Below are 26,900 nucleotides of genomic sequence, written 5' to 3'. Positions count from 1 at the left end.
TTTGCAAAAAAATATGCCTTTTCTACTGCTTTTCTACACTTTCTGGGGCAGGGGAATTAATAATGGATAAATACTGACACCTAGTGGCCAGAATACGTACTTCAATTCTTAAATGCTACACTGACGTTTGACCACTGATTGATATTCACGCAGTATATTTCATATTTATATATCAAATTATTTACTGTATATGTTTACCGTCTGCCATGAAGCGGTATTTTATTTTTAAAGCAAATATTACTTTATTCGTACGTTCCACTTCCGTCGCGTAAAGTTATTAACGCCGTATTTCATCAAATGTAATTGAACTGCACCACTATTGCGTCATCACTACGCCTTATAAATGGCGCCGGGGCAGGGCTAGCTTCCGTGTTGTTGCGGCTGCGCCGTGACGTCAATGACTTACGTACGACATACAGGCGTTATATGCAGCTCATCCCCTAGATGGCGCTGCTGCATCGAGGTGAATTATCCTGATGATGCAATTTCCAGGAATGTGATGCGTGTCCAGCTGTGGGAGGGTTTGTTCTTTAAAGACAGCAGAGTCAGGTTGTTTTGGGGCTTTTTATGGCTTTTTTGTAGCATATTAGTTTGACTGAAATTAATTGACAAGAAGTGGGAGGGACGACACAAGAAAATAAACAGTTTAAATAAAATAATTTGTTATTAGTATTTAGCAAAATAAACCCGTTATGTTAAGCACATAAAATATCTCTTTAATGCGTACTTTGCACTCACGTAATCATCTTTTGTCATATTTGTTCCCAAAATGGACATTTGGAAAGTGACGTCAGAGGAGGGATTGCCTCGAATGGCCGGGGATCTTCGTGAGCGCTCGGGCTCCCCATTCGGCTATTTCCGGCTACTGGGCTAAACTCTCCGCCCCTCGTCGTCCCTGCGTTGTTTGGGGACAGTAGCAAGATGGCGGCGGCCCCGCTGTACTGTGTCTGCCGGCAGCCCTACGATGTGAGCCGGTTTATGATCGAGTGCGACATCTGCAAGGACTGGTTCCACGGCAGGTATGTGGGGTAGGGCGTTTCCTCGGCTGCGAGGTCCACCCGAGACGATAAACACCCGTGGTTTCTTTTAAGAAAGGCGACGGTTGACTTAGCTGTGGACCGGTGGCTAAGTTAGCTTAGCTAGCAACTGGCGACGGGGTCTTTAAACCGTCTATCCATCTTTACTGAACACTGGGCTTCTTTTCCTAGAAAGCAGCGTGTATTTTTCTCTGAATGCGTGTCTAACGCAACAACAATATGCGTTAATTGTATATTTTCCTGTAAGGTAACATTAATGACAAAAGAAGTACTTTTAGGAGCTGAATCTTTTATCGTCGAGCGGTTGTCAGTGTGAGTGATCGTCATCTACAAAGGCGGCGTGTTTAGCACCCGAAATCACTCCACTCCTATCTGATATTTTAATATCTTTATCCGCTTTAAATACGGACCGCGTTGTGTCGCGGGAGATTGTTTACGGGGATGTCGCTGGACTTTTAACGTATTTCCACTCCCGGAGCAACTTCCCCTTATGGTGACACATTGTTAAGCGTGGCCCGGTAATATTGTGTTAAAATATAAAACGGGTAGATAATGTGTAACTTATAAACAGGGGCTTTATTGTGTTGTTTTTCTTTTGACGCGAAAGGCGACGTTTGAGAACAAGGACCTTGTTATGGTGGTCTTTTTGATTGACAGCCGTAGAAATTTAAATCCCCCCCCCCTCTCCTTGCCATGCGCATGGCCTGGGGGGCTCCTCTAGTGGTGAGAATGGGAACTGCGCGTAGGACTTTTTGTTCTGTTTGGTTGTTTTGAGCTGTGCAAAACATTAGCAAAAAAATGTTTTACTCATTTATTTAGTATAATTGGACTCAATATTGAACTCAATTGTCCGAATTAGAGATAATGTTTCAAAATGCTACAAATTCTAAAGCAGCTATATATTATCCCTCCTCTTGTGTTAGGGTCGGCATTGACCCGTTTTACATTATAATGCATAAAAAGAATCACATAACATTTGTTTATTGCATCAAGGCTTTTTCACTTTGTCAGGAAACGCTATTTCAACAAAATAAAACCAAAAAAATAATTTTTACTACATTTTAAAATGGTCTAGTTGAAATTCTGACCACTGTCCGGTTATAATAATATGACTATAAAGCAGAGGTAGGGAACCTATGGCTCGGGAGCCAGGTAGGGCTCGTTTGATGACTGTATCTGGCTCTCAAGCATTTCTTACCACAATAAAAATGCATTTTTGCTAACATTTTAAAGTAAACCATCACAGAAATGACTGTTAAAAATAATATTCAAAATCAACAACTTTCTTATGCATTTTAATCCACCCATCTATATTCTACTGCAATACGGCCAACCATATCTATCTTTCCTGATGATATTTTCCAGGTCAAACACCAAAACTTGATTATTACTGGGTAATGCTGTAGTCTACCTCGGTCATTGAGATGTCAAAAAAACATGTAAATGTAAACTTTCCTCCTTTAGTCAAATAGCTAAAGCTGCAGAACCAAGCCTTCTGGTGAAGATGGCCAAAAGAATGAAATACGTGTACTGAATACGGTTCAAAACTATGCAGCAGCAGAAGTTGCATTAATGGCAGCAAGTATTTGATTTATTATTAGACACTGCGCTGCTCACGAAAGTATGCTGGCCACACCCCCTTGGCGTGGGGTAGTGTGCCTGGTCTACATAATTAGAGCCCATTATATCTAAAACTGTTGGTCTTACATAAAAATGCACACATTGTATTGCATTCAAAATGTATATGGCTCTCACAGATACACATTTTAAAATATCTGGCCTTCATGGCTCTCTTAGCCAAAAAGGTTCCCGACCCCTGCTATAAAGCAATATTTTGTAGCCACAACTGAAATCATAAGTGCACAATTAGCCAACACAATGACAACCAGCTCATTTTCTCATCATGTAAGCTTCAGGGGATTCTCATTTTGACCGTTTTTCCCGTTTACCATGTGAGATGAATTCACTCATTAGAATGGCTGATTTCACATTTACAATTTGGATCATGGAGAAAAAAAAACGACAAGAAGTACAGTGAACCAGGATCTGGACCTTTGGATAACTTTTTCTAACTTGTCTTGACATTAATATATATGGGTCAAAATTCACCCCAACACCATAGATGTTTCTTTAGTGATTAATACTAACATGAGAAAATAAATAATTGATTTAAGAGATATGTTCTATAGCGCTCAGTAATAACCAGGAAACAAAATAACCTTCAATTTATGAATATGATTCTATTGAGGTTCATTTTACCGTTTTTGGAAATTGAAATCGAGGGGTTAAGTGACCAAAAAAAAGGCCTACATGCCCACACCAAAAGTATTAAAACCAACATTTTTATGGATGAGGAAGCCTAAGAAGGTAACCAAGACATGAGAACCAAATTTGATGGTAACTTATTGTTTTTAGCGTATTTTATATTTTATAGCTGATTTAATACATGGGTCAAAAGCAACCCGGTAACATAAGAGATGATACCAGAAAGCTAACACAAGAGGAAGGATATACATGCACGTATTCGCCAACATTAATTCGTCACTTGTCATACTTTCAAGCCAACTTAGTCACGTCGAGCGCTCCCTTCCGTGTGACTCATTGTGTCGTTACGCAACATTATTGTGCGTGTGGATCGGATTATTAAGTTAATTGGCACACACATGCCAGGGAAGTTCATTTCGGGCCTTGAGGTCACAACCGCCGCAAAGCTTGCGTCACTCGTAATTGAGTAACCGGGCTTTAAAGTCCGTGTTAGTTGTATCCTCTGACACGTGTCATCACAAGCATTCACCGTGACCTGGGAGAAGTCGGCTCGAAATAAAGCCGCTTGTATCCCGCCCTCAAACGGGAGAAACGTAACCCTTGGAACGGACTAAGAAGCGTGGTCTTGTACCACAAGGCGTTTATTACGTACATCATGTTTAACCCTTAGATGCATAAGTGGGTCAAAAATGACCCGCTCAGGTTGTTTTCTTGAAATATCTTCATAATGAAAAATGTTTTATCATTTCATATACCAGGTATTCCTCAAAATACATGTTTTTTATATCATGCCATTCAAAATTTTAACTTACCTTTTATACATTTTAAGAAATTTTAGTTTTTGTGTTACTACCCCAACCTTCCATAAGTGGGTCAAAATGACCCGGTCAGGTTGTTTTCTTTGTAATTAAAAATTTTTATCATTTCATATTCCTGGTATTCCTCAAAAAACACATTTTTGATATCATGCCATTCAAATTTTTAACTTACCTTTTATACTTTTTAAGAAATTTTAGTTTTTGTGTTACTACCCCAACCTTCCATAAGTGGGTCAAATATGACCCGGTGAGGTTGTTTTCTTGAAATATCTTTGTAATTAATTTTTTTTATCATTTCATATTCCAGGTATTCCTCAAAATACATATTTTTTTATATCATGCCATTCAAAATTTTAACTTACCTTTTATACATTTTAAGAAATTTTAGTTTTTGTGTTACTATCCCAACCTTCCATAAGTGGGTCAAAATGACCCGATCAGGTTGTTTTCTTGAAATATCTTTATAATGAAAATTTTTTATCATTTCATATTCAAGGTATTCCTCAAAAAACACGTTTTTGATATCATGCCATTCACATTTTTAAGTTATCTTTTAAACATTTTAAGAAATTTTTGTTTTTGTGTTGCTACCCCCAACCTTCCATAAATGGGTCAAAATGACCCGGTCAGGTTGTTTTCTTTGTAATTAAAGTTTTTTTATCATTTCATATTCCAGGTATTCCTCAAAAAACACGTTTTTGATATCATACCATTCACATTTTTAACTTACCTTTCATAAATTTTAAGAAATTTTAGTTTTTGTGTTACTACCCCAACCTTCCATAAGTGGGTCAAAAATGACCCGGTGAGGTTGTTTTCTTGAAATATCTTTGTAATTAAATTTTTTTTATCATTTCATATTCCAGGTATTCCTCGAAAAACACATGTTTGATATCACGTCATTCACATTTTTAACTTACCTTTTATACATTTTAAGAAATTTTAGTTTTTGTGTTACTACCCCAACCTTCCATAAGTCAGGTTGTTTTCTTAAAATATGTTCGTAATGAAAATTATCATTTCATATTCCAGGTATTCCTCAAAAAACACATTTTTGATATCATGCCATTCACATTTTTAACTTACCTTTTATACATTTTAAGAAATTTTAGTTTTTGTGTTACTACCCCAACCTTCCATAAGTGGGTCAAAAATGACCCGGTCAGGTTGTTTTCTTTGTAATTAAAGTTTTTTTTATCATTTCATATTCCAGGTATTCCTCAAAAAACACATTTTTGATATCATGCCGTTCACATTTTTAACTTACCTTTTATACATTTTAAGAAATTTTAGTTTTTGTGTTACTACCCCAACCTTCCATAAGTGGGTCAAAAATGACCCGGTCAGGTTGTTTTCTTTAAATATCTTTGTAATGAAATTTTTTTATCATTTCATATTCCAGGTATTCCTCAAAAAACACGTTTTTGATATCATGCCATTCACATTTTTAACTTACCTTTTATACATTTTAAGAATTTTTTGTTTTTGTGTTACTACCCCAACCTTCCATAAGTGGGTCAAAAATGACCCGGTCAGGTTGTTTTCTTGAAATATCTTCATATAAAACATTTTTATCATTTCATATTCCAGGTATTCCTCAAAAACATGTTTTGATATCATGGCATTCACATTTTTAACTTACCTTTTATACATTTTAAGAATTTTTTGTTTTTGTGTTACTACCCCAACCTTCCATAAGTCAGGTTGTTTTCTTAAAATATCTTCGTAATGAAAATTGTTATCATTTCATATTCCAGGTATTCCTCAAAAAAACACATTTTTGATATCATGCCATTCACATTTTTAACTTACCTTTTATACATTTTAAGAATTGTTTGTTTTTGTGTTACTACCCCAACCTTCCATAAGTGGGTCAAAAATGACCCGGTCAGGTTGTTTTCTTGAAATATCTTTGTAATGAAAAATTGTTATCATTTCATATTCCATTTATTCCTCAAAAACATGTTTTTGATTTAAAAAAAAAAGTGAAAAATGAAGATGTTTCTAACATGAAATAATTCTTGTGTGATCCTAAATATAATACAAAATATCATACAAGTGATTATTCCTAACCAAAATGGCAAAATTGGCATAAAAAGGCATTGATTCTAGTATGGGTCATTTTTGACCCGCTTATGGAAGAGTGTAGGGTCCAGTCACTCGTGCATCTAAGGGTTAAACTTTAAATAATATATATATATTCTAGTATATTTCTATGGTTTCATGAACGACACATACTGGCGCTTTTTAATCCTCTTTTCCCCAAAAGGATGTCAGGAAGTTAGTAAGCTTAGCGCGGCTAGCGGCTGTGTTTATATTTGGGTGAGACGCTTGCTTTATCACAAGCCATAACAGGATTGTTCCCGGTTGTGTTGCTCCAAGCCCGTTTGCATGTTCTGGGAATCGTCAGCAGGCCGGGGTTGACTCGGGTGACTCGGGTGGATGCCGGGACAGAGGGAGGTGATTGATGGGTGTAAGACAGAGCCAAGTTCGTTGTGTCGTCAGTCAATGTCGTGCGCTAAAGAGAGATGGATCGTCAGTGCGGAGTGACTTTTTTTTCGTGAGCGGACGGACGCCTCCTCCTCCTCAGCTTCATCCGTTTAGGTGCGGGGCGTGCGGCTCCTGGTCAAAGCTGTGTTTACCTTCATTAGCAGGGCAGCAACACCACTTATTTTGGCTTCATGGGTGTTGATTTTGGGATTGCTGCCAGGTGTGTAAATATATATATAAATACATTTTTTTCAGCTTTTACCTGTCTAGAGTCACCACCGGTGAGTGTTTACGCCAGATGGAATGGAACCATGTCCTCTGCAGTGAAAGTTGGAAGTGCAAATGGTTTCACATGTGGATATCCTCCTGAATGTGAGGAAAGCAGTGTTTACTGGTTCAATTGTTGGGAGTTATCACTAAATCCAATCCACTTTATTTATATATATTTATATAGCACATTTTATAAACAAAGTTTCCAAAGTGCTGCACAGACTAGTAAAATAAAAAGTAAAAATAAAATACAATAAATTAAAGGTATATATTTGAATTTAATCCAAAACAAAAAGATCAAATAAGAAATAAAATAGTAAAATAGATATTCAAATATTACAAACAAGAAGCAAAGCAATAAAAGTATAAAAAATAAAACCAATTAAAATAAAAAGAAAGGTTGGTGTTATCAGCAAATCCAATCCAATCCACTTTATTTATATAGCACATTTTATAAACAAAGTTTCCAAAGTGCTGCACAGACTAGTAAAATAAAAAGTAAAAATTAAATACTATAATAAATAAAGGTACAAATTGAATTTAATCCAAAACTAAAAGATCAAATAAGAAATAAAAATAGTAAAAATAGATATAAAAATATTAAAAACAAGAAGCAAAGCAAAAAAAGTATAAAAAATAAAAACAATTAAAATAAAAAGAAAGATTGGAGTTATCAGCAAATCCAATCCACTTTATTTATATAGCATATTTTATAAACAAAGTTTCCAAAGTGCTGCACAGACTAGTAAAATAAAAAGTAAAAATAAAATACAATAAATAAAGGTACAAATTGAATTTAATCCAAAACTAAAAGATCAAATAAGAAATAAAAATAGATATAAAAATATTAAAACCAAGAAGCAAAGCAATAAAAGTATAAAAAATAAAACCAATTAAAATAAAAAGAAAGATTGGAGTTATCAGCAAATCCAATCCACTTTATTTATATATATTTATATAGCACATTTTATAAACAAAGTTTCCTAAGTGCTGCACCGACTAGTAAAATAAAAAGTAAAAATAAAATACAATAAATAAAGGTATATATTTGAATTTAATCCAAAACTAAAAGATCAAATAAGAAATAAAAATAGTAAAAATAGATATAAAAATATTAAAACCAAGAAGCAAAGCAATAAAAGTATAAAAAATAAACCAATTAAAATACAAAGTTTAAAAAGTAAAAAGTTTCCAAAGTGCTGCACAGACTAAAAAAATAAAAAGTAATTGTAAAATACAATAAATAAAAGTACAAATTGAATTTAATCCAAAACTAAAATATCAAATAAGAAATAAAATAGATATAAAAATATTAAAAACAAGAAGCAAAGCAATAAAACTATAAAAAATAAAACCAATTAAAATAAAAAGAAAGATTGGAGTTATCATCCAATCCACTTTATTTATATATATTTATATAGCACATTTTATAAACAAAGTTTCCAAAGTGCTGCACAGACTAGTAAAATAAAAAGTAAAAATAAAATACAATAAATAAAGGTACATATTTGAATTTAATCCAAAACAAAAATATTAAATAAGAAATAAAATAGTAAAAATACATATTAAAATATTAAAAACAAGAAGCAAAGCAATAAAAGTATTGAAAATAAAACAAATTAAAATAAAAAGAAAGAACTAAAAGACACAGGACCATACGACTCACTCAGCTTTCGATGTTGGGGGGCCTTTTTTACTTGGGAGGGGCGAGAGTTCCATAGCTTGGGACCAACCAAAGAAAAGGCTCGGTCTCCCCTGGTCTTAAGTCTTGTCTTGGGCAAGGAAACATAAGTTCTCCAAGACCTGCCGATTGCCTTTTACTAAGTCAGCTTGTTGACAGTCACAAGGACGACAGTGTAGCTTTTTTTTTTTTTTTTTTTTTTACGGGCACCGGGGGCCTTGTGATGACCACGTTGAAGACGTGTGTTAAAGTGCTCCAGGCCCTTGGATGTAACCCAACCTGCAGTAAAAACAATGAAGCCGTTAAGACCCTCCAGTGCCTTGTAAACAACAAAGCGCTCCGCTTTTGTTGCTTTAACGGCCCGCGTGCTGCGATGTCACCCGGTGTGTGGATCAAACCACAGATCCCAGTCCCATGTGACATGGATCAGCACCTCTCGCTGACGGGGGGGCCGGGGGGGGGGGGCCCTCTAGGTTAGGTAAAGCTAGCTTGTCCTCGTCTCCTCGACATTGTACACCGGGTCCCTCGTGCGGGGTTGTACCGCGTGCTTACTTAGCGCGTCAGATAAATAGCCATGCCCGCCTCCAGTCTTTTGTGTTGTTGCACTGATCACCGAGGACAATGGAGCCCCTTCTCACAGACCGGCTAATGAATAAGCCCACTCATGCCACACAGGAAGGAGGCCCTTGATGAGAGGAAGTGGAAGGAAAGGGCCGGCTGACGCTCGGCGTTGAGCCAAGTGCCCGGGAAGGAAAGTTGTGCTCGCAACTCTCTAACGAGGGCCCTGTTCACACGGGATTTTTTTAGGAGGGTCGAAAAAAAAATCTGAAAAAAAATCGAAATCGTGTGTCGCTGTGACCGGACACGAAGGTGAAACCGCGGGACACGCCAAATTTTCGGAAGACGGAACGAATGCATGCATCTTCCACTTTCCGACAAGGCTCAGCTACCGTTACAACAAAGCGGAATTACATGTGCGCCATTTCGGGAGTGAAAGTTGTAGAAATCCTCCCCCTGGAGGACTCTAAGTGGTTTTCGAAAACAGGATAAGGGAATCTTCATTCATTCATTTTCTACCGCTTTTTCCTCACGAGGGTCGCGGGGGGTGCTGGAGCCTATCCCAGTAAGGCGGGGTACACCCTGGACTGGTCGCCAGCCAATCACAGGGCACATATAGACAAACAACCATTCACACTCACATTCATACCTATGGACAATTTGGAGTCGCCAATTAACCTAGCATGTTTTTGGAATGTTTTCGGAAACCGGAGTACCCGGAGAAAACCCACGCATGCACGGGGAGAACATGCAAACTCCACACAGAGATGCCCGAGGGTGGGATTGAACCCAGGTCCCCTAGCAGTGAGGTCTGCGCGCTAACCCCTAGACCACCGTGCCGCCCGATAAGGGAATCTTAAAGAACCAAATTATAGAATTATTATATTATATATATATTATATAATTATAGAATGAGAACCAGATTGTTTATTCCTGACAACAATACCTAATACAGACGTCCGGGCTTATCTGCAGTCCCTGTATGCCTACGAGTAAGCGGGTCTTATTACAGCGCAGCTGCAAAAAGGAGTCTGTTTTAGCTTATATCTTTAGCTAGCATGATTGAGCAAATACCTTTAAAATACCAGGACAATGTGGAGTGGCGTGAAGTCATAACGCTCCTCTCTTGGTCATGTGACGGCAACAGGTCGCTTATGTTATTTTTAAAAAAGCAGCAAACTGCTTGCCTACACAGAAACTACGTTTAAAAACAACGAAGAAGACCGCTTCCGGGTGGCTGACAACATAAAATACCTTGCGGTTTTGACTTAAATGTTTCCGTCTATTCAATCCATCGCCGTCACGTGACCAGAAACGAGCTTTAAAGCCATAAAGCGGGCGCCAACAGCGCCATCTGCTGGATATGGCGGGGGAACCAGCCCAGGCTGTCCTGGGAACAGAACCCGTTCTCTGACAAAGACAATGCTGTAATCATAACAATACATGGCGGTCATGTGATTACATTGTCACATGGTCTGCCGAGGTCTGATGCAACACGTCTCCGAGGAGCGAGCGAGAGAGAGCTAGCGAGAGAGAGAGAGAGAGAGAGGAAGGAAATACTTGGCCTCCCCCTCAGTCTTTAGCTCCGCGTCTTTCCCACCCGAATTCCCTCCGCATTGCCGCGGCGCCTCCAAGTCGTTATCTCGAGTAAAAATCGCCACGTGTGACGCATCAGCTGAGCCGTGCATGTGGCCGGGTGCCCCCCCCCCCCACGCCCCCTAAAACACAAGAAATACGCGGCGAGGTCTCCTCCGCAGAGGCAGTGAGTCATGCTTTCCCCCAATGAAGGAAAGGCCTGAAACGTGAGCCAGCCCTAGACCACTACGGCCAAGCGGCACTTGGTTCTTGTTCCAAGTCATCTGCTTCCTCACGTGAGGATGGGGGGGGGTTGCGGAATGATGGGGGGGGCACATCTGGTTGCCTCATAGCATCAGTAAGAGCCAGCATGGTGTTGATTTAGATAGATTTGTTAGTAAGTCATTTAAGGACATGCCCCCCCCCCCCTTCAGTGGAGATGTTTGTTCCAATAGCAGCTGCTTGCTTGCATGCTTGCCTCACAGGAGCCCTCCACTTCCTGTCAACTTAAGGGCCCTCGGCTTTTATTTTCTTTTTACAGTTTCCTGCCATTCCTAGTAGATCAAAGCCGACATCCCCCCGACCCCCCCGACATGAGCCCCATCCCGAGTCATCTAGGACAGGTTTGACCCTGTAGTCCCGACATGAGCCCCGTCCCGGGGCATCTAGGACAGGTTTGACCCTGTAGTCCCGACATGAGCCTCGTCCCGAGGCATCTAGGACAGGTTTGACCCTGTAGTCCCGACGTTTGACCCTGTAGTCCCGACATGAGCCCCGTCCCGAGGCATCTTGGACAGGTTTGACCCTGTAGTCCCGACATGGGCCACTTCCCGAGGCATCTAGGACAGGTTTGACCCTGTAGTCCCGACATGAGCCCCGTCCCAAGGCATCTAGGACAGGTTTGAGCCTTTAGTCCAGACATGAGCCCCGTCCCGAGGCATCTAAGACAAGTTTGACCCTGTAGTCCCGACATGAGCCCCGTCCCGGGGCATCTAGGACAGGTTTGACTCTTTAGTCCCGACATGAGCCCTGTCCCGAGGCATCTTGGACAGGTTTGACCCTTTAGTCCCGACATGAGCCCCGTCCCGAGGCATCTAGGACAGGTTTGACCCTTTAGTCCCAACATGAGCCCCGATAAAAGCCACGTCCCGAGGCATCTAAGACAGGTTTGACCCTGTAGTCCCGACATGAGCCCCGTCCGGGGCATCTAGGACAGGTTTGACCCTGTAGTCCCGACATGAACCCCGTCCCGAGGCATCTAGGACAGGTTTGACCCTTTAGTCCCAACATGAGCCACGTCCCGGGGCATCTAGGACAGGTTTGAGCATTTAGTCCCGACATGAGCACCGTCCCGGGGCATCTAGGACAGGTTTGACCCTGTAGTCCCAACATGAGCCCCGATAAAAGCCACGTCCCGAGGCATCTAGGACAGGTTTGACCCTGTAGTCCCGACATGAGCCATGTCCCAAGGCATCTAGGACAGGTTTGACCCTGTAGTCCCGACATGAGCCCCGTCCCGGGGCATCTAGGACAGGTTTGACCCTGTAGTCCCGACATGAGCCCCGTCCCGGGGCATCTAGGACAGGTTTGACCTTGTAGTCCCGACGTTTGACCCTGTAGTCCCGACATGAGCCACGTCCCGGGGCATGTGGGACAGATTTTACCCTGTGAGCCCCTTCCCGAGACATCTAGGACAGGTTTGACCCTTTAGTCCAGACACGAGCCCCTTCCCGAGACATCTAGGACAGGTTTTGAAGTGCCTTGCAGCAAACCAACTCATGGGGCAGGCCGTTTTAGGTCAAGCGATGACAAATATTTCCCCTCCCGATCATAACGCCACCACCAGAGATGGATTAAGTCGTAAGTCTGCGGCACTTAGAGCACAAAGGCGTCTTTGTAAGCCAAACCTAATATTGCATAACACCAGCCCATCAGGCAAGCGCTAACATTCCATCATGGCCGCCTGCTTCTGACTCCTCTCTCCATCCGCTCCAGCTGCGTGCAGGTGGAAGAGCACCATGCGGTGGACATCGACGTCTACCACTGTCCCAACTGCGACGTCGTACACGGACCCTCCCTGAGTGAGTCCACCTTCCCACCTTGCGTACGTCCCAGTAGGTCCCAGTAGCGGTGCGATGGAGGATCCAAGGTGTCTTTTGCTCTCTCCCGTATCTCCCAGTGAAAAGACGCCACAACTGGCACCGCCATGATTACACGGAGCCCAACGACGGAGCCAGGCCGGTGCAGGCCGGGACCCCCGTCTTTGTCAAGGAGCTGCAGAGCCGGACATTCCCGAGGTAGAATCATTCCTGTCATGATGTTTTCCATGTTTATTAATTATTAGTCATTATTACATTGTTTATTTATTGTTGGTTAGCTTCAGTGTAGCAACATTAGTAATGAATTCAGAGGCTTGCTTCAAAATGCTCTCATTTAGTTGTATTCAATGTTAAGAACATTATATGGATCTCTAAAGACCCGGGTTCGATTCCCCCCTCGGACATGGCTGTGTGATGTTCTCCCCATGCATGCGTGGGTTTTCTGCGGGGACCCCCCCCCCCATTCCAAAAACATGCTAGCTTCATTGGCCACTCCAAATTGTCCATAGGTATGAATGTGAGTGTGAATGGTTGTTTGTCTATATGTGCCCTGTGATTGGCTGGGCTCATTTTCTCTGTTTGTGACATCGAGTCGGCATTTACAGGGTTCATTCACTCATTGTGCTGGAGCCTATCCCAGTTGTCTCCGGGCGAGAGGCGGGGTTACACCCTGGACTGGCCGCCAACCAATCACAGGGCACATATAGACAAACAACCATTCACACTCACATTCATACCTATGGACAATTTGGAGTGGCTAATTAACCTAGCATGTTTTTGGAATGTGGGAGGAAATCGGAGTACCCGGAGAAAACCCACGCATGCACGGGGGAGAACATGCAAACTCCACACAGAGATGGCCGAGGGTGGAATTGAACCCTGGTCTGCTAGCTGTGAGGTCTAACCACTCGACCACCGTGCCGCCCAGGGTTGAAATTCCAAAGATATTTACATGTTTATGTATTTTATTAGCGTTCCAGTCGATCTCCAAGTAGATCTAAGTAGAAAAAATATGAATGTTATTTTTCATAACAGTTTTTAGGAGTCCACTCGGGACCCCAAAAGGGTGGGAAATCGAGCCTGGGTGTCTGGTTGACCTTGGAATTCAAAATTTCAAAAATTATGCCACATGGAGTAACACAACCAAAATGAAAGTGAAAGTGCCGTGGTGTGTTTCAAATGGTGTTTTTTTGCCTCTGACCCGACGATATAACTTTAACGTTATCTCTGCAGTGGCGAGGAGATTCTCATGAGGATGAAGGGCGAGCAGGTGACCCCAAAGTACCTGGAGCGCCACGGCTTCAACTACCCCATCGTCGTCACGGAGATGGAGGGCCTGGGACTCAAGCTGCCGCCCCCGACATTCAACGTCAGGGACGTGGAGCAGTACGTGGGTAAGGGCGGATTCCGACAACTGAAGACATCAAACGAGCGGGCGGGGGAAGCAAACACGAAACAGCGGCCATCTTGTGTGTCCGTGGAGCCCTTTCCGAGCTGGCGCAGGTTCGAAAACCACGTCTCTGCCATCAGGTCGGAAATTGATAAGCTTTCTCTGCCGCCACTTCCCGGCTCCTGTTACAAGCCCATTACCCACGGCCGCCGCCGCCGCCGCTCTCATCGTTAAGTTCAGATTACACAAGCAGCCCTCATCCATTGCCCACTCAGCCAAGCACGGGTGCCGTGGGCGGCCAGCGTGGGTCCCATTACATTTCTTAGCCGCTAGCGGTCGTCCAACCAAGCAGACAAATGGTTTTATTTGTTGTTGGAGGTTCTCTGTTGAGATGTCTCCAAGGGTTGTCGTGTACAGATGCTGGCGTCCGCACCTTTGGTGCCTTCAAGATGTTTCAGCCAGGCGTTTGTTTTCACTGGCTGTCCAGCTGTTGTCTGCCATCAGATGCGTGCCAGCTGCTGTGGGTGTGCTGTGGAACATGCCGAGGGGGCGATAAAAGGTGTGTGTGTGTGGGAAAGTGGGACAGGCAGCTGTCCGCCCTGCATGGCTGTCCCGCTCTCTGGAGCGTCGCAGATGCTATCTCCACGCGGCGTTTTTTCCCAGCATGGATTATGGATTATGGATTATGCCTCACAGGTATAAAAAAAAAAGATGGCCGCACATCTGCATTTCCAGGGAGGTTTGCTCGTGCTACTTAAGTACTCACAGGAAATGATAGCGTTCCTAAGAGTATGGAAGAGTAACATGTAGCAATATGTATGTAACAATAACTAGCACAGAAAGCTTTCTAGATCTTCCAGAATCTGCACCTATTCGGGTGTATTTCTTTGGATTTTGCGCTTCCAGGAAATGATAGCGTTCCTAAGAGTATGTAAGAGCCCACGCCAACTCCTATAGAGCAGCTACACACAATAACTACCACAGAAAGCTTTCTAGATCTTCCAGAATCTGCACCTATTCGGCTGTATTTCTTTGGATTTTGTGCTTCCAGGAAATGATAGCGTTCCTAAGAGTATGTAAGAGCCCATGCGGACTCCTACAGAGCAACTACACACAATAACTAGCACAGAAAGCTTTCTAGATCTTCTAGAATCTGCACCTATTCAGCTGTATTTCTTTGGATTTTGCGCTTCCAGGAAATGATAGCGTTCCTAAGAGTATGTAAGAGCCCATGCGGACTCCTATAGAGCAGCTACACACAATAACTAGCACAGAAAGCTTTCTAGATCTTCCAGAATCTGCACCTATTCGGCTGTATTTCTTTGGATTTTGCGCTTCCAGGGAATGATAGCGTTCCTAAGAGCATGTAAGAGCCCGTGCGGACTCCTATAGAGCAGCTACACACAATAACTAGCACAGAAAGCTTTCTAGATCTTCCAGAATCTGCACCTATTCGGCTGTATTTCTTTGGATTTTGTGCTTCCAGGAAATGATAGCGTTCCTAAGAGTATGTAAGAGCCCATGCGGACTCCTGTAGAGCAGCTACACACTAACTAGCACAGAAAGCTTTCTAGATCTTCCAGAATCTGCACCTATTTGGCTGTATTTGTTTGGATTTCGTGCTTCCAGGAAATGATAGCGTTCCTAAGAGTATGTAAGAGCCCATGTAGACTCCTACAGAGCAGCTACACACAATAACTAGCACTGAAAGCTTTCTAGATCTTCCAGAATATGCACCTATTTGGCTGTATTTGTTTGGATTTTGTGCTTCCAGGAAATGATAGCGTTCCTAAAAGTATGTAAGAGCCCATGCGGACTCCTATAGAGCAGCTACACACAATAACTAGCACAGAAAGCTTTCCAGATCTTCCAGAATCTGCACCTATTCGGCTGTATTTCTTTGGATTTTGTGCTTTGTGAGTAATGGCTTCCATCCATCCAGGTGGTGACAAAGTGATCGACGTGATCGACGTAGCGCGGCAGGCCGACAGCAAGATGAAACTCAGCCAGTTTGTCAAGTATTTCACCAACCCCCACCGGCCCAAAGTCCTCAATCTCATCAGCCTGGAGTTCTCAGACACCAAGTGAGCCCCCCCCCCTCGACTCCTCTTGGTCATCAGCTATGGGAAAAAAAAAAAAAAAAGATTCCTAACGTTGTCGTCTCTCTGAAGGATGTCCGAGCTGGTGGAGGTCCCCGACGTGGCCCAAAAGATGTCCTGGGTGGAGAACTACTGGCCGGATGACTCCTTCTTCCCCAAGCCGTTTGTCCAGAAGTACTGCCTCATGGGCGTCAAGGACAGCTACACGGATTTCCACATCGACTTTGGCGGCACGTCCGTCTGGTACCACGTTCTCTGGGTAAGGGGGAGGCGGGGGGATGGACTCCGTTTGTTACAGGAAGTGGAAATGGAAAAACAAAGACGCTGAACGTCTTCACACGCTTCCACAGGGTGAGAAGATCTTCTACTTGATAAAGCCCACGCCCGCCAACCTTGCACTATACGAGGCGTGGAGCTCCTCGCCCAATCAGAGCGAAGTGTTCTTCGGCGACAAAGTGGACAAGTGTTACAAGTGCGTCGTGCCCCGAGGGACCACCCTGCTCATCCCCACAGGTAGGACGTGTGTGCCCCCCCCTCCGTAAGCGCTAACTGTCAATACGATCCGAGTGGCGGTCGCCGTACGCCCTCGGGGGGCTTTGTCCCCTGGTGGGTGTGGAGAGGTTGGAATTAAGCGGGGGGTCAGAGCTCAGTGGGCTCAGTCAAGCAGTGTTTATTGTCAGGCCTGTCTATCACACAGACCCCCCCAGACACCCCCCCCCCCTCGAGTCAACTTTGACTCGTTGAAGTGTTTAACTCTGTCGAGGGTGACAATTGATGTAGTGGACCTCATCTAGAGTGGGAATTTGTTTGGAAGTGGGAACGTTCTTCCGTGTAAACTTCCATGCTGTGGCGCCCCCCCCCCCCGCAGGCTGGATCCACGGCGTGCTCACCTCTCAGGATTGCATGGCCTTTGGTGGGAACTTCCTGCACAACCTCAACATCGGCATGCAGCTCAGGTACACGCGCAGGTTGAGAGACGGGCATCAAACCCCGGTGATAGATGGACTGGTCTCTACGTAGAATGCAACGTTCCGTTTGTTGTTGTTGTTGTTGTTGGGCAGGTGTTACGAAATGGAGCGGCGTCTGAAAACGCCGGACCTCTTTAAGTTCCCGTACTTTGAGGCCATCTGCTGGTACGTGGCCAAGAACCTCTTGGAAACGCTCAAAGGTAAGATGTCCGACATGGCCTCGCCGCCTGCTTCCTGCGTGTGTTGTCATGAAGTCGTCGTGTCCTCCCACCAGAGCTCCGAGAAGACACGTGCCCGCCGCCTACCCATCTGACGGAGGGCGTGAAGGCGCTGATCTGTGCGCTGAAGACCTGGTTGAAAAGGGAGGTGACCCAGCCCAACAGCGAGGTCCCGGACAACATCAGGCCCAACCATCTCATCAAGGAGCTCACCAAGGAAATACGCCACCTGGAGGTCAGCAAACGTGACGCTTCAACGCCACGCCGACGACTACCAGCTCTGAAAGACCACTGTTGTCTCTTCAGGAGGAACCGGGCGGCGGCGGAGGAGGCGGTGCCGGTGTTGGTGGCGGCTCCAGCAACGTCAGCGGCGTCGCCAAGCCCGTCAAACCTCAGGGAAGTGTCTGCGGCGTTCCCGCCACACCCGCCGCGTGCTCGTCCACCCGTGCCACGCTGGAGCGTCTGTGCCAGGCACGGCAGGCGAGGCGCGCCGCCCGCCGTCTGAGGGAACAGCAGCAGCAGCAGCAGCAGCAGCTCGCCCCCAAGGCACCGTCCAACCTGGACATCCTGGAGCAGCACACCAGGGAGGTGCTGAGGAGGCTGGAGGTGGGACCGCTGGAGGAGGTGAGCACCGATGTCGACTCAAATGTGCAAACGTGTGGCTTTTGGCTCGATGGCTAGCGCCCCCAACTCTCATTGTGCACTCAAACGCGACCCCGCCACCTCCCGAATTTCATCTTCATTCATGGACATTTTATTCGTCCCTCCCCCCCGAGGAGCACGCACCCTATTGGTTATTGGTTAAGCTATCGGCTAGCAGCGTTGTGGACGCAAGTCACATGACTGGACTTTGCCGTCAGTGACTCTGGACTCAAGTCTGACGACTTGAGGGAGTGTGTTGCGTAACACGTGTCAGGACATAGTCAGGTGATTATGATGTCATTTCCACCCTTTTGCATGGATCGACATCCAATCAGGGTCAAGAGCAAACTAGAAGGGGCGGGGTTTCATCAACCCTGGAGGGAAAATGAACCAATTGAAATGCATTCATTGAAAATGGGATAAATAATAATAAAATAAACAAACAAATAAATAAATAAAAATGAAAAATAAAATACAATAAAATAAAAAATAAATAAATAAAATAAATAAATAAAATAAATAAATAAAAATGAAAAATAAAATACAATAAAATAAAATACAATAAAATAAAAAATAAATAAATAAAAAATAAATAAATAAAAATGAAAAATAAAATAATACAATAAAATACAATAAAATAAAAAATAAATAAATAAAAAATAAATAAAAATGAAAAATAAAATAATACAATAAAATAAAATAAAAATAAATAAAAATAAATAAATAAAAATGAAAAATAAAATAATACAATAAAATAAAATACAATAAAATAAAAAATAAATAAATAAAAAATAAATAAAATAAATAAAAATGAAAAATAAAATAATACAATAAAATAAAATACAATAAAATAAAAAAAATAAAATAAAAAATAAATAAAATAAATAAAAATGAAAAATAAAATAATACAATAAAATAAAATAAAAAAAAATAAAATAAAAAATAAATAAAATAAATAAAAATGAAATACATTCATTGTATTTCAATGGAATAGATTATAGATGAGATTATTTCCGTACGAGTGCTGGGGACAAAATTCCAAACTTATGACTTTGGACTTGCTGCTGCCTTGCCTTATTATGCCTTGCACGTCATATTAAAGTTATCGTTAGGACGCTGCGGACAGTAGCGGCGGCGTGCACGCCCCATCTCACCGACCGCCTCTCCGCAGGATGCGGCGTTCTGTGCCAAGGTTCACGGGAAGCTCAACAAAGCGTCGACGGCCTCCGCCGCAGCCGCCGCCGAGTCTCTGGAGGAGAACCACCTCCGACTCACGCTGGTCAACGGCAGGATCATCAAGTAAGCTTGGAGTTGAACGCGTGTACAGCGACGCCGTACCGCCAAACGTTCCTGATGGGAGCCCGTTTCCCGTTTCTCTTTGCAAGGGACGTGAGGCGGCCCGCCGCCAGCCCGCTGAAGACGGAGGCCGGCCAGGCCAGGAGCGTGGACGTCAAGTCGGAGAGGACGCAGGCCCACCGAGGGCACCCCGGCGACGCCCACAAAGCCGGCGTCTTCTGTGAGTCTCCACTGTCGTCCACCCGAAAGCGTTGCGACCATCACGTCATCTCCTGCTGTGCTCAAGCAGGTCTGGACGGGAAGACTGAACTCAGGGAAGACGTGTCGGGACTCTCGTGTGTGTCAGACGTGGACTCGGACGACGACGCTCCCACGCGGGTACGTTGACGTGAAAGTCGAGGAACATCAGCTCGTTTTTATATCGTTTTTAAAATGTTTTGGCGCCCGCAGCGTAAGGTGTCTCCGTTGTCGTCATCCTCTGATGAGGATTCCGAGAGTTCCCAGGAGGACGACGTGGAGCGGCAGGAAGGGCACATTGCGCTGGACCGGTCTCCCCACAGACCACTCAAGCGGTAAGGGGGGCACGATGGAGGAAGACGACCATATTAGGACATCCCGGCCGCTTAAACATCCGGCGCCTTTTTCCCAACAGGGAACGTCCTACCTCACCCAGCACGGAAGAAGCCATTCAGGGGATGTTGTCCATGGCCGGCTTGCTCTGCTCCGCCGAGCCGGAGAAGGTGGCCGCCGCCGCCGCCGCCGCCGCCGCCGCCGCCGCCGCCGCCGCCGCCTCCCGGGAGCCCTGGTGGGAGGGGCAGCAGAGAGGGCCGGCGCACCAGGGGGGGGACGCCAGCCCCATGGACAGCCAGGGCAACAGCAGCGAGGCCTGGGACAATCAGGGGCTGCCCAGCCCCGAGCCCGACTACCAGTACTGTGACCCCTCCATGTCGCCCCCGCTGCACCCCTCCAAGAGACACGCCCCCAACCCCCCGCCCATCAGCAATCAAGCCACGAAAGGTCTGCACTTTGATTGTTTCTATTACGTCCGTCTCGGTCGCCATGGTCCTCACAGGTTTTTGGCAGGTGTGTGGGGACAGGGACCCCCCCCCCCCCCGCCCCATGGGTGTCATCAGTCTGTGTCACATGCTTCTCTCTCTCTCTCTTTCAGGCAAGCGTCCCAAAAAAGGCATGGCCACGGCCAAGCAGAGACTGGGCAAGATTTTGAAACTCAACAGACACAGTCGCGTTTTCGTCTGAACGACGTTCAGACCCCCCGACGCCCCGGGGGCTCGTCGGGTTGACTGTGCATGCTTAGGAGACAGGGTAATGGATCCCACTTTTACTACAAGCACACCAGGAAGAGAAGAACGGAGGAGGACGGCAGGTTCTTCCATCTTCCGAAGCTCCCGTGGGCATTGGGACAAATGGAGGTTGACCAAACAAGACCCCCCCCCCCCCCCCCCTTTCTCGGCCATCTCTGAGGGCGGCGTTGCAGGGGCTTCCAGGAGCCCAGAGGGGGAACTGATTTCTCAAAATGGTGCTCATCGTTTGTATTTAACCCCCCCACCCTCTCTCTCCAAAAAGACTTGATCACACCAGCAATAATGACCCCCCCCCCCAAAAAAATCCTTTTTCTTCACTATTCCTCTTTTGTACACTTGAGTGCAACATTGCTCCCCCTGTTGGTTTGAAATAGGAATCACAAGTAAGGGGGCGGGAAAACAAACAAAAAAAAAAAACCCAAACGACTCTCATGGATTTTAATTTATTTCTCGTTTTATTCGATTTTTCTGTTTTTTTTTTTGTAATGTTATTTCTATGAATTCTGATGTATTTATTAATGAAGAGATACAATTTTATTCTATTTTCACCCCAAACCTCGGCTACCCCGAAGGCGTCCGCTTCCTCTACGGGCTTTTTTCCTTTTTGACGTAAATGTGAAAGTGTTTTGCGTTGGTGTGCTGGCCATTTGTGTCGCGTAGCAAATTTTTTTTTTTTTTTTAGTTCTCCTTAGTCGGTGGTTTTGGCGCCGTACGCGACTAGAACGGGTCTTTTTTTTTTTCGAATGAACGTCACATTTTCTACAGCAGACAAGCGTCGCTTTCCTCAATGCGCAACATGAGCAGTCGCGGCTTGTGCCACTTGGTATTGCGAGCCCCCACCCCAGGCTGCATCCACCACGGTTGTGGGGGGGCGGCAAAAGGAACTTCAGTGTTTTCTCGTTTTTTTTTGTTTTTTTTTTAGTGCTGATGTGTTTTGCAGTTGTTCACTCTCAGGGAAATGATGCCATGAACAGAACCTTTTGATAAAGCACCAGCCGACTTCAGACTTCTTTTGCAGCTTCTGACCCCCCCACCCCCCCTGAAAATGAGTTGATCCAACTTGACTAGCGATGCCAAGTAGCTTTAAGACCACTCTATCTATCTCTCTCTATTTCTCTGGAAGCTTTGCTCAGGTTGAAGCGCACGTGACCTGCAAGTGACTTTTTCCGCGTCCTCCGTTCGGACGCCTTTTTTCCCGAACACTTAAACCTCTCTTTGCATGTCAAGTTGTTTTTTTAAAACAGCGAGGTTTGCTTTGCAGCTCTCCTTTTTTTTTTTTTTTGGCATTTTGTGTTCATGTGTGATTTCCCGTCATTTTTAAACTGAGTTGGAAAAAAAAAAAAAAGAAACACTGGCAAATTGAGACACTGTTAATGGATTTTGTTTCTGCATTTCAGAAATTGCGTGTAAATAAAATGGAAAAAATAAAAGGACTCATTGGGCTCATTGTTGGAATACTAATATCACTGTACAGGTCAATGAGTTCAACAAGAGTATATACTTACTTAGAAGATATTTTATTTGCTATGTACAACCATGACTTTAGAATATTTGATTGAAGCAGCTTCACTCCTGAAGGTCTACAACAAAAATATACAAAAAGTATTAATTCCTAGAACCCCAACTTGAAAACCAAAGTGGGTTGAAAAAAAGTTGCATGTTTGTGTAAAGGGGGCTAATGGGGCTAATGTGGCTAATGTGTGGTGAAGCAGTGCACATTCACCTTATTCCTCGTCATCTGCTGGGATTCCCAGCTCCTCGTCTGTCCATGCAGAGGCATCAGGCCATGGAAAGTGACCCTTCAAAGGCAACAATAGCACATTAGTACCATAGTCCGGGTCTAGCTCCCTAGGGGGACTACTTGCTGAGCTATGTTTACAGTCACCTAGCCTGCTAGCAAATTTGGAATTGATAGGGATTTATGTATTTAATGCTTACCAGTACAGCATCTAGATAGTAATTTATGTATTTAGGTAATGCTTACCAGTACAGCATCTAGGTAGTAATTAATGTATTTACTTGATTACCAGTACAGCATCTAGGTAGTAATTCATATATTTATTTAATGATTACCAGTACATCATCTGGGTAGTAATTCATGTATTTATTTAATGCTTACCAGTACAGCATCTAGGTAATAATTTGTGTATTTATTTAATGATTACCAGTACATCATCTAGGTAGTAATTCATGTATTTAATGCTTACCAGTACAGCATCTAGGTAGTAATTTGTGTATTTATGTAATGCTTACCAGAACAGCATCTAGGTAGTAATTCAAGTGTTTACTTAATGCTTACCAGTACATCATCTGGGTAGTAATTCATGTATTTAATGATTACCAGTACAGCATCTAGGTAGTAATTAATGTATTTACTTAATGATTACCAGTACATCATCTAGGTAGTAATTCATGTATTTATTTAATGCTTACCAGTACAGCATCTGGGTAGTAATTTATGTAATGCTTACCAATACAGCATCTAGGTAGTAATTTATGTGTTTATTGCTTACGAGTACATCATCTGGGTAGTAATTTATGTATGTAATGCTTACCAGTACATCATCTGGGTAGTAATTTATGTATTTATTGCTTACCAGTACAGCTTCTGGGTAGTAATTTATGTATTTATTGCTTACCAGTACAGCATCAGGGTAGTTATTTATGTATTTAATGCTTACCAGTACAGCATCTGGGTAGTAATTTATGTATTTATTGCTTACCAGTACAGCATCTGGGTAGTAATTTATGTATTTATTGCTTACCAGTACAGCTTCTGGGTAGTAACTTATGTATTTATTGCTTACCAGTACAGCATCTGGGTAGTAATTTATATATTTATTTAATGCTTACCAGTACAGCATCAGGGTAGTAATTTATATATGTATTTATTGCTTACCAGTACAGCATCTGGGTAGTAATTTATGTATTTATTGCTTACCAGTACAGCATCTGGATAGTAATTTATATATGTATTTATTGCTTACCAGTACAGCATCTAGGTAGTAATTCCTGTATTTATTTAATGCTTACCAGTACAGCGTCTGGGTAGTAATTTATGTATTTATTTAATGATTACCAGTACATCATCTAGGTAGTAATTCATGTATTTACTTAATGATTACCAGTACATCATCTAGGTAGTAATTCATGTATTTATTTAATGATTACCAGTACAGCATCTTGGTAGTAATTCATGTATTTATTGCTTACCAGTACAGCATCTGGGTAATAATTTATGTATTTATTGCTTACCAGTACAGCATCTAGGTAGTAATTCATGTATTTATTTAATGATTACCAGTACATCATCTAGGTAGTAATTCATGTATTTATTTAATGATTACCAGTACAGCATCTGGATAGTAATTTATATATGTATTTATTGCTTACCAGTACATCATCTGGGTAGTAATTTATGGATGTATTTAATGCTTACCAGTACAGCATCTGGGTAGTAATTTATATATGTATTTAATGCTTACCAGTACAGCATCTGGGTGGTAATTTGTGTATTTATTTAATGCTTACCAGTACAGCATCAGGGTAGTAATTTATATATGTATTTATTGCTTACCAGTACAGCATCAGGGTCGTGCCACATGTGCCACAGGATCCAGAACCACATAGCACCACTGATTAGCTCCGACTCCAGCTTCTGTTTCTTGGTGATCTGAGGATATTGCCTGTATTGTGGCTCGATGTGTGGGCCGCCGCTTGCCCTGCAACAGCGATACAGGAAGTATCATGAAACAAAACTAGCCAGAATGTACACACTGAAAGCTTTAGCTTTTATTTATTGACGCGTTAGCAAAATGGCTGCCATATTAGCATAGAGCCTAGTCGTGGAGATGTCGCTTACTTTCTGCTCATTATTCTTTGTCGGCCGCTTCTAAGGAGCTGTGTGGTCCCCCGAAGGACCCCCAAGACCCTTCCAAAAGAAGACATGGTCGTTCAGCTATCCGAAGACAACGTTTTAGAACATTTAGGCTAATAACTCAACGAAACAACCGAGCTTGCCGAGGAGTCACCTTCTCCTCGGGTCAACAGACGGGTACTTCAACATAGACATCTCTGATTGGATGAGGTTGGTGACTGTGGCTGTAACCTGTGCGCTGATTGGCTGAATGGCAATATCATTGTTTGGACACAATGTCTAGGAGTACTTAGCGTATCGATATGACATAATTGACTATTTTAAAATACAATCGTTCCGTGTAATATTCATATATGTTTATTACTGATGTATTCGGTATTTTATTTTTAGGCTTATACGTGATTCCAGTAAATCTAATATATATATTGACGCTTTTTTTCATTATTTTACTTCATGCTATGTGCTCGTTTCTTTGCTAGCATAGCCAACAATGGAGTTCTTTATGTTGTGGTCTATTATCTTGAAATGAAAACGTCAATAGGTGGTTGTTTTAGTAGCATCCACTAGATGGGGTCATGGGGCAAATAATGCTTGTTGGGGACTTTCTGCTAACGTCCAGTGCATGTTTTGTATATGCAGTACAGTATGTTCGATCTTGAATAATGCTTTGGTGTTAAGTGTATACAGCACATTGGTAGATGTAAATATGTACGTAATCTCGCTCAAAATACAATAATTGGAAGTGAAAATGCATCAAAATCTGGGCATAAGACTGCAAATACCAACTTATTCTAATCATTCTATGTAAATATGTATCGTCGTAGTATCTTCTTCTCATGTGTAAACTTACTTTCTGTAGTTGTACTTGTAACAGCGATGGTAGTACACATGGCGAATAAAGCTCATTCTGAAGCGCTATAATGCGAATAACAAATTTTGGTGGCTGCAATAAGAAACACACCGGAAGTAACTATCGAGAGCGCGCACGCTTGTGCGCCCCCGCCCTGCACTCAAACAAGACACGGGCGCCATCTTGTTTCTATCGCGGACGGTGGGAATCGCATCGAAATGAAGGGGAAATATCATTGAAAGACGGGCATTTTCAACTAACACACACTGTGACTGAATATTGGTATCGAGTCGCCATCCCAAATAATTGTACAATGAGAGAAACGGTTTGTTATGTCTGTCACTGCGACATTAGTGGCTAATGGCTGCTCTCCGGCTGCGCCCCTCTCCCCTCATAGCTCAGAGCCCGCCCACTGAATACTAGCCGGGTGATGTAATCACGAACGGCTTCACAAATAACACAAATATTGTGTTTTCACTTTGATTTATGTTGAATGACTGTCATTAGTACGCCATATACGTTAACACAAAGGCGGGTCGTGTCGTCTTCACACCAAAAAAATCAAACAAAAAAAAAAAACACGCGGTTCATTCACAAGTGCTGTCCTCTCTGGTGAAATAAAGATGTCTCGTTGTGTCCTCCGTGCAGGTGGCGCCGTGTGGAAAGAAATAGCCGAATTTTAAGGCGCTCCTCGGCCAACTTTGTGCAAGAGGACTGACTGCTCGCTTGCTGCAGCGCACTCAACAGCGAACCTATGCGGCGATGGGGCATCGGTGCGCATGCGCGAGGAGCTGCGCCCATTGTAGGGGGGAAGGAGGACTGCATGGACAAGATGAGGACATCCTCTCCTAACAGATGATGTCAAAGGGAATTCTACACATGCTGCACAGAAACAAAGGTGTGTAGCAAAATCATGCACACATTATATACCACACATTTAAAATTATTTGGTTTACATAATCAACACATCGAACATTATCATAACAATGGAGCCTATTAACAGGATGGATCCACGTTACAGATTTGTGTCTGTAACTTGTAAGTATATCAAAGATGTAATCATCTTTTAATTATAGGTTCAATACTTAAAAGATCCATCTAATATAAACAATCTGCTCTTGTGTAAATTGTTACATAAGAGCTTAGATGTCCCCCCTGCATTGTGTTAAGGATTTGTTACACAGTACTGCTCTTCATACACGCGAGATGTTCATAGTAATAATAACAGTTTGACTTTAAATATAAACGTTTTTAAGTCTGTTCACAAAATGTATAACATTTACAACAGTATCAAAGTGCAAAGTGGGAGATGACTGGTTTAATTCATATCAATAGACTAAACAAAACAGTAATGGCCGCCCTGGACAGGAAACACGTCCGTGACCGCGCATCGGGTACGACGCCCCTGCGAAATGGACCGGGCAGCCCCGCAGCTTGTGGAGGCG

General features: G+C 43.2%; 2 protein-coding genes and 1 long non-coding RNA gene across 5 annotated transcripts; 2 read left to right on the top strand and 1 right to left on the bottom strand.

Moving 5' to 3' along the window:
* Nucleotides 1–854: 854 nt before the first annotated feature.
* On the top strand, nucleotides 855–21,276 carry kdm7aa (lysine (K)-specific demethylase 7Aa). Of its 3 annotated transcripts, XM_058077068.1 has the most exons (18): nucleotides 855–1,019; nucleotides 12,690–12,775; nucleotides 12,874–12,991; nucleotides 14,027–14,187; nucleotides 16,126–16,267; nucleotides 16,355–16,541; nucleotides 16,633–16,795; nucleotides 17,151–17,238; nucleotides 17,344–17,450; nucleotides 17,525–17,703; nucleotides 17,775–18,092; nucleotides 19,282–19,409; nucleotides 19,496–19,626; nucleotides 19,693–19,784; nucleotides 19,857–19,978; nucleotides 20,059–20,164; nucleotides 20,201–20,423; nucleotides 20,575–21,276. In XM_058077068.1, the coding sequence occupies exons 1-18, from the start codon at nucleotides 922–924 to the stop codon at nucleotides 20,661–20,663; spliced, it is 2,538 nt and encodes an 845-aa protein (XP_057933051.1). In that variant the 5' UTR covers nucleotides 855–921; the 3' UTR covers nucleotides 20,664–21,276. The 3 variants fall into 3 exon arrangements, with proteins under 3 accessions (XP_057933051.1, XP_057933049.1, XP_057933050.1); XM_058077066.1 differs by having other exon boundaries at nucleotides 20,059–20,423; XM_058077067.1 differs by having other exon boundaries at nucleotides 856–1,019; nucleotides 19,696–19,784; nucleotides 20,059–20,423.
* On the top strand, nucleotides 1,030–8,035 carry LOC131131984 (uncharacterized). The gene is made up of 2 exons (XR_009130288.1): nucleotides 1,030–4,004; nucleotides 4,562–8,035. It is a non-coding gene; the product is annotated as an uncharacterized LOC131131984 (long non-coding RNA).
* A 948-nt stretch (nucleotides 21,277–22,224) lies between the features above and the next one.
* ndufb2 (NADH:ubiquinone oxidoreductase subunit B2) lies at nucleotides 22,225–26,184 on the bottom strand. Its single transcript, XM_058077083.1, has 5 exons — nucleotides 24,760–26,184; nucleotides 24,591–24,686; nucleotides 24,306–24,450; nucleotides 22,452–22,527; nucleotides 22,225–22,308 (listed from the first exon to the last, which is right to left on the bottom strand). The coding sequence occupies exons 2-4, from the start codon at nucleotides 24,674–24,676 to the stop codon at nucleotides 22,453–22,455; spliced, it is 306 nt and encodes a 101-aa protein (XP_057933066.1). The 5' UTR covers nucleotides 24,677–24,686; nucleotides 24,760–26,184; the 3' UTR covers nucleotides 22,225–22,308; nucleotide 22,452.
* Nucleotides 26,185–26,900: the final 716 nt, after the last annotated feature.

The sequence above is a fragment of the Doryrhamphus excisus genome, chromosome 7 (genome assembly GCF_030265055.1).
Source record: "Doryrhamphus excisus isolate RoL2022-K1 chromosome 7, RoL_Dexc_1.0, whole genome shotgun sequence".
Lineage (NCBI taxonomy): Eukaryota > Metazoa > Chordata > Actinopteri > Syngnathiformes > Syngnathidae > Doryrhamphus > Doryrhamphus excisus.
This window is presented reverse-complemented; position numbering and strand designations above follow the sequence as displayed.

Bases quoted from the DNA above. Each gene is read 5' to 3' on its own strand.
- ndufb2 (XM_058077083.1), bottom strand. From the start codon at position 24,676: ATGTCTTCTTTTGGAAGGGTCTTGGGGGTCCTTCGGGGGACCACACAG. The intron at 24,451-24,590 runs GTAAGCGACATC...TCGCTGTTGCAG, and splicing joins CAAAGAATAATGAGCAGAAA to GGCAAGCGGCGGCCCACACA. The intron at 22,528-24,305 runs GTAAGCAATAAA...TTGCCTTTGAAG, and splicing joins ACGACCCTGATGCTGTACTG to GGTCACTTTCCATGGCCTGA.
- kdm7aa (XM_058077066.1), top strand. From the start codon at position 922: ATGGCGGCGGCCCCGCTGTACTGTGTCTGCCGGCAGCCCTACGATGTG. The intron at 16,796-17,150 runs GTAGGACGTGTG...CCCCCCCCGCAG, and splicing joins CACCCTGCTCATCCCCACAG to GCTGGATCCACGGCGTGCTC. The intron at 19,410-19,495 runs GTAAGCTTGGAG...TCTCTTTGCAAG, and splicing joins GTCAACGGCAGGATCATCAA to GGACGTGAGGCGGCCCGCCG.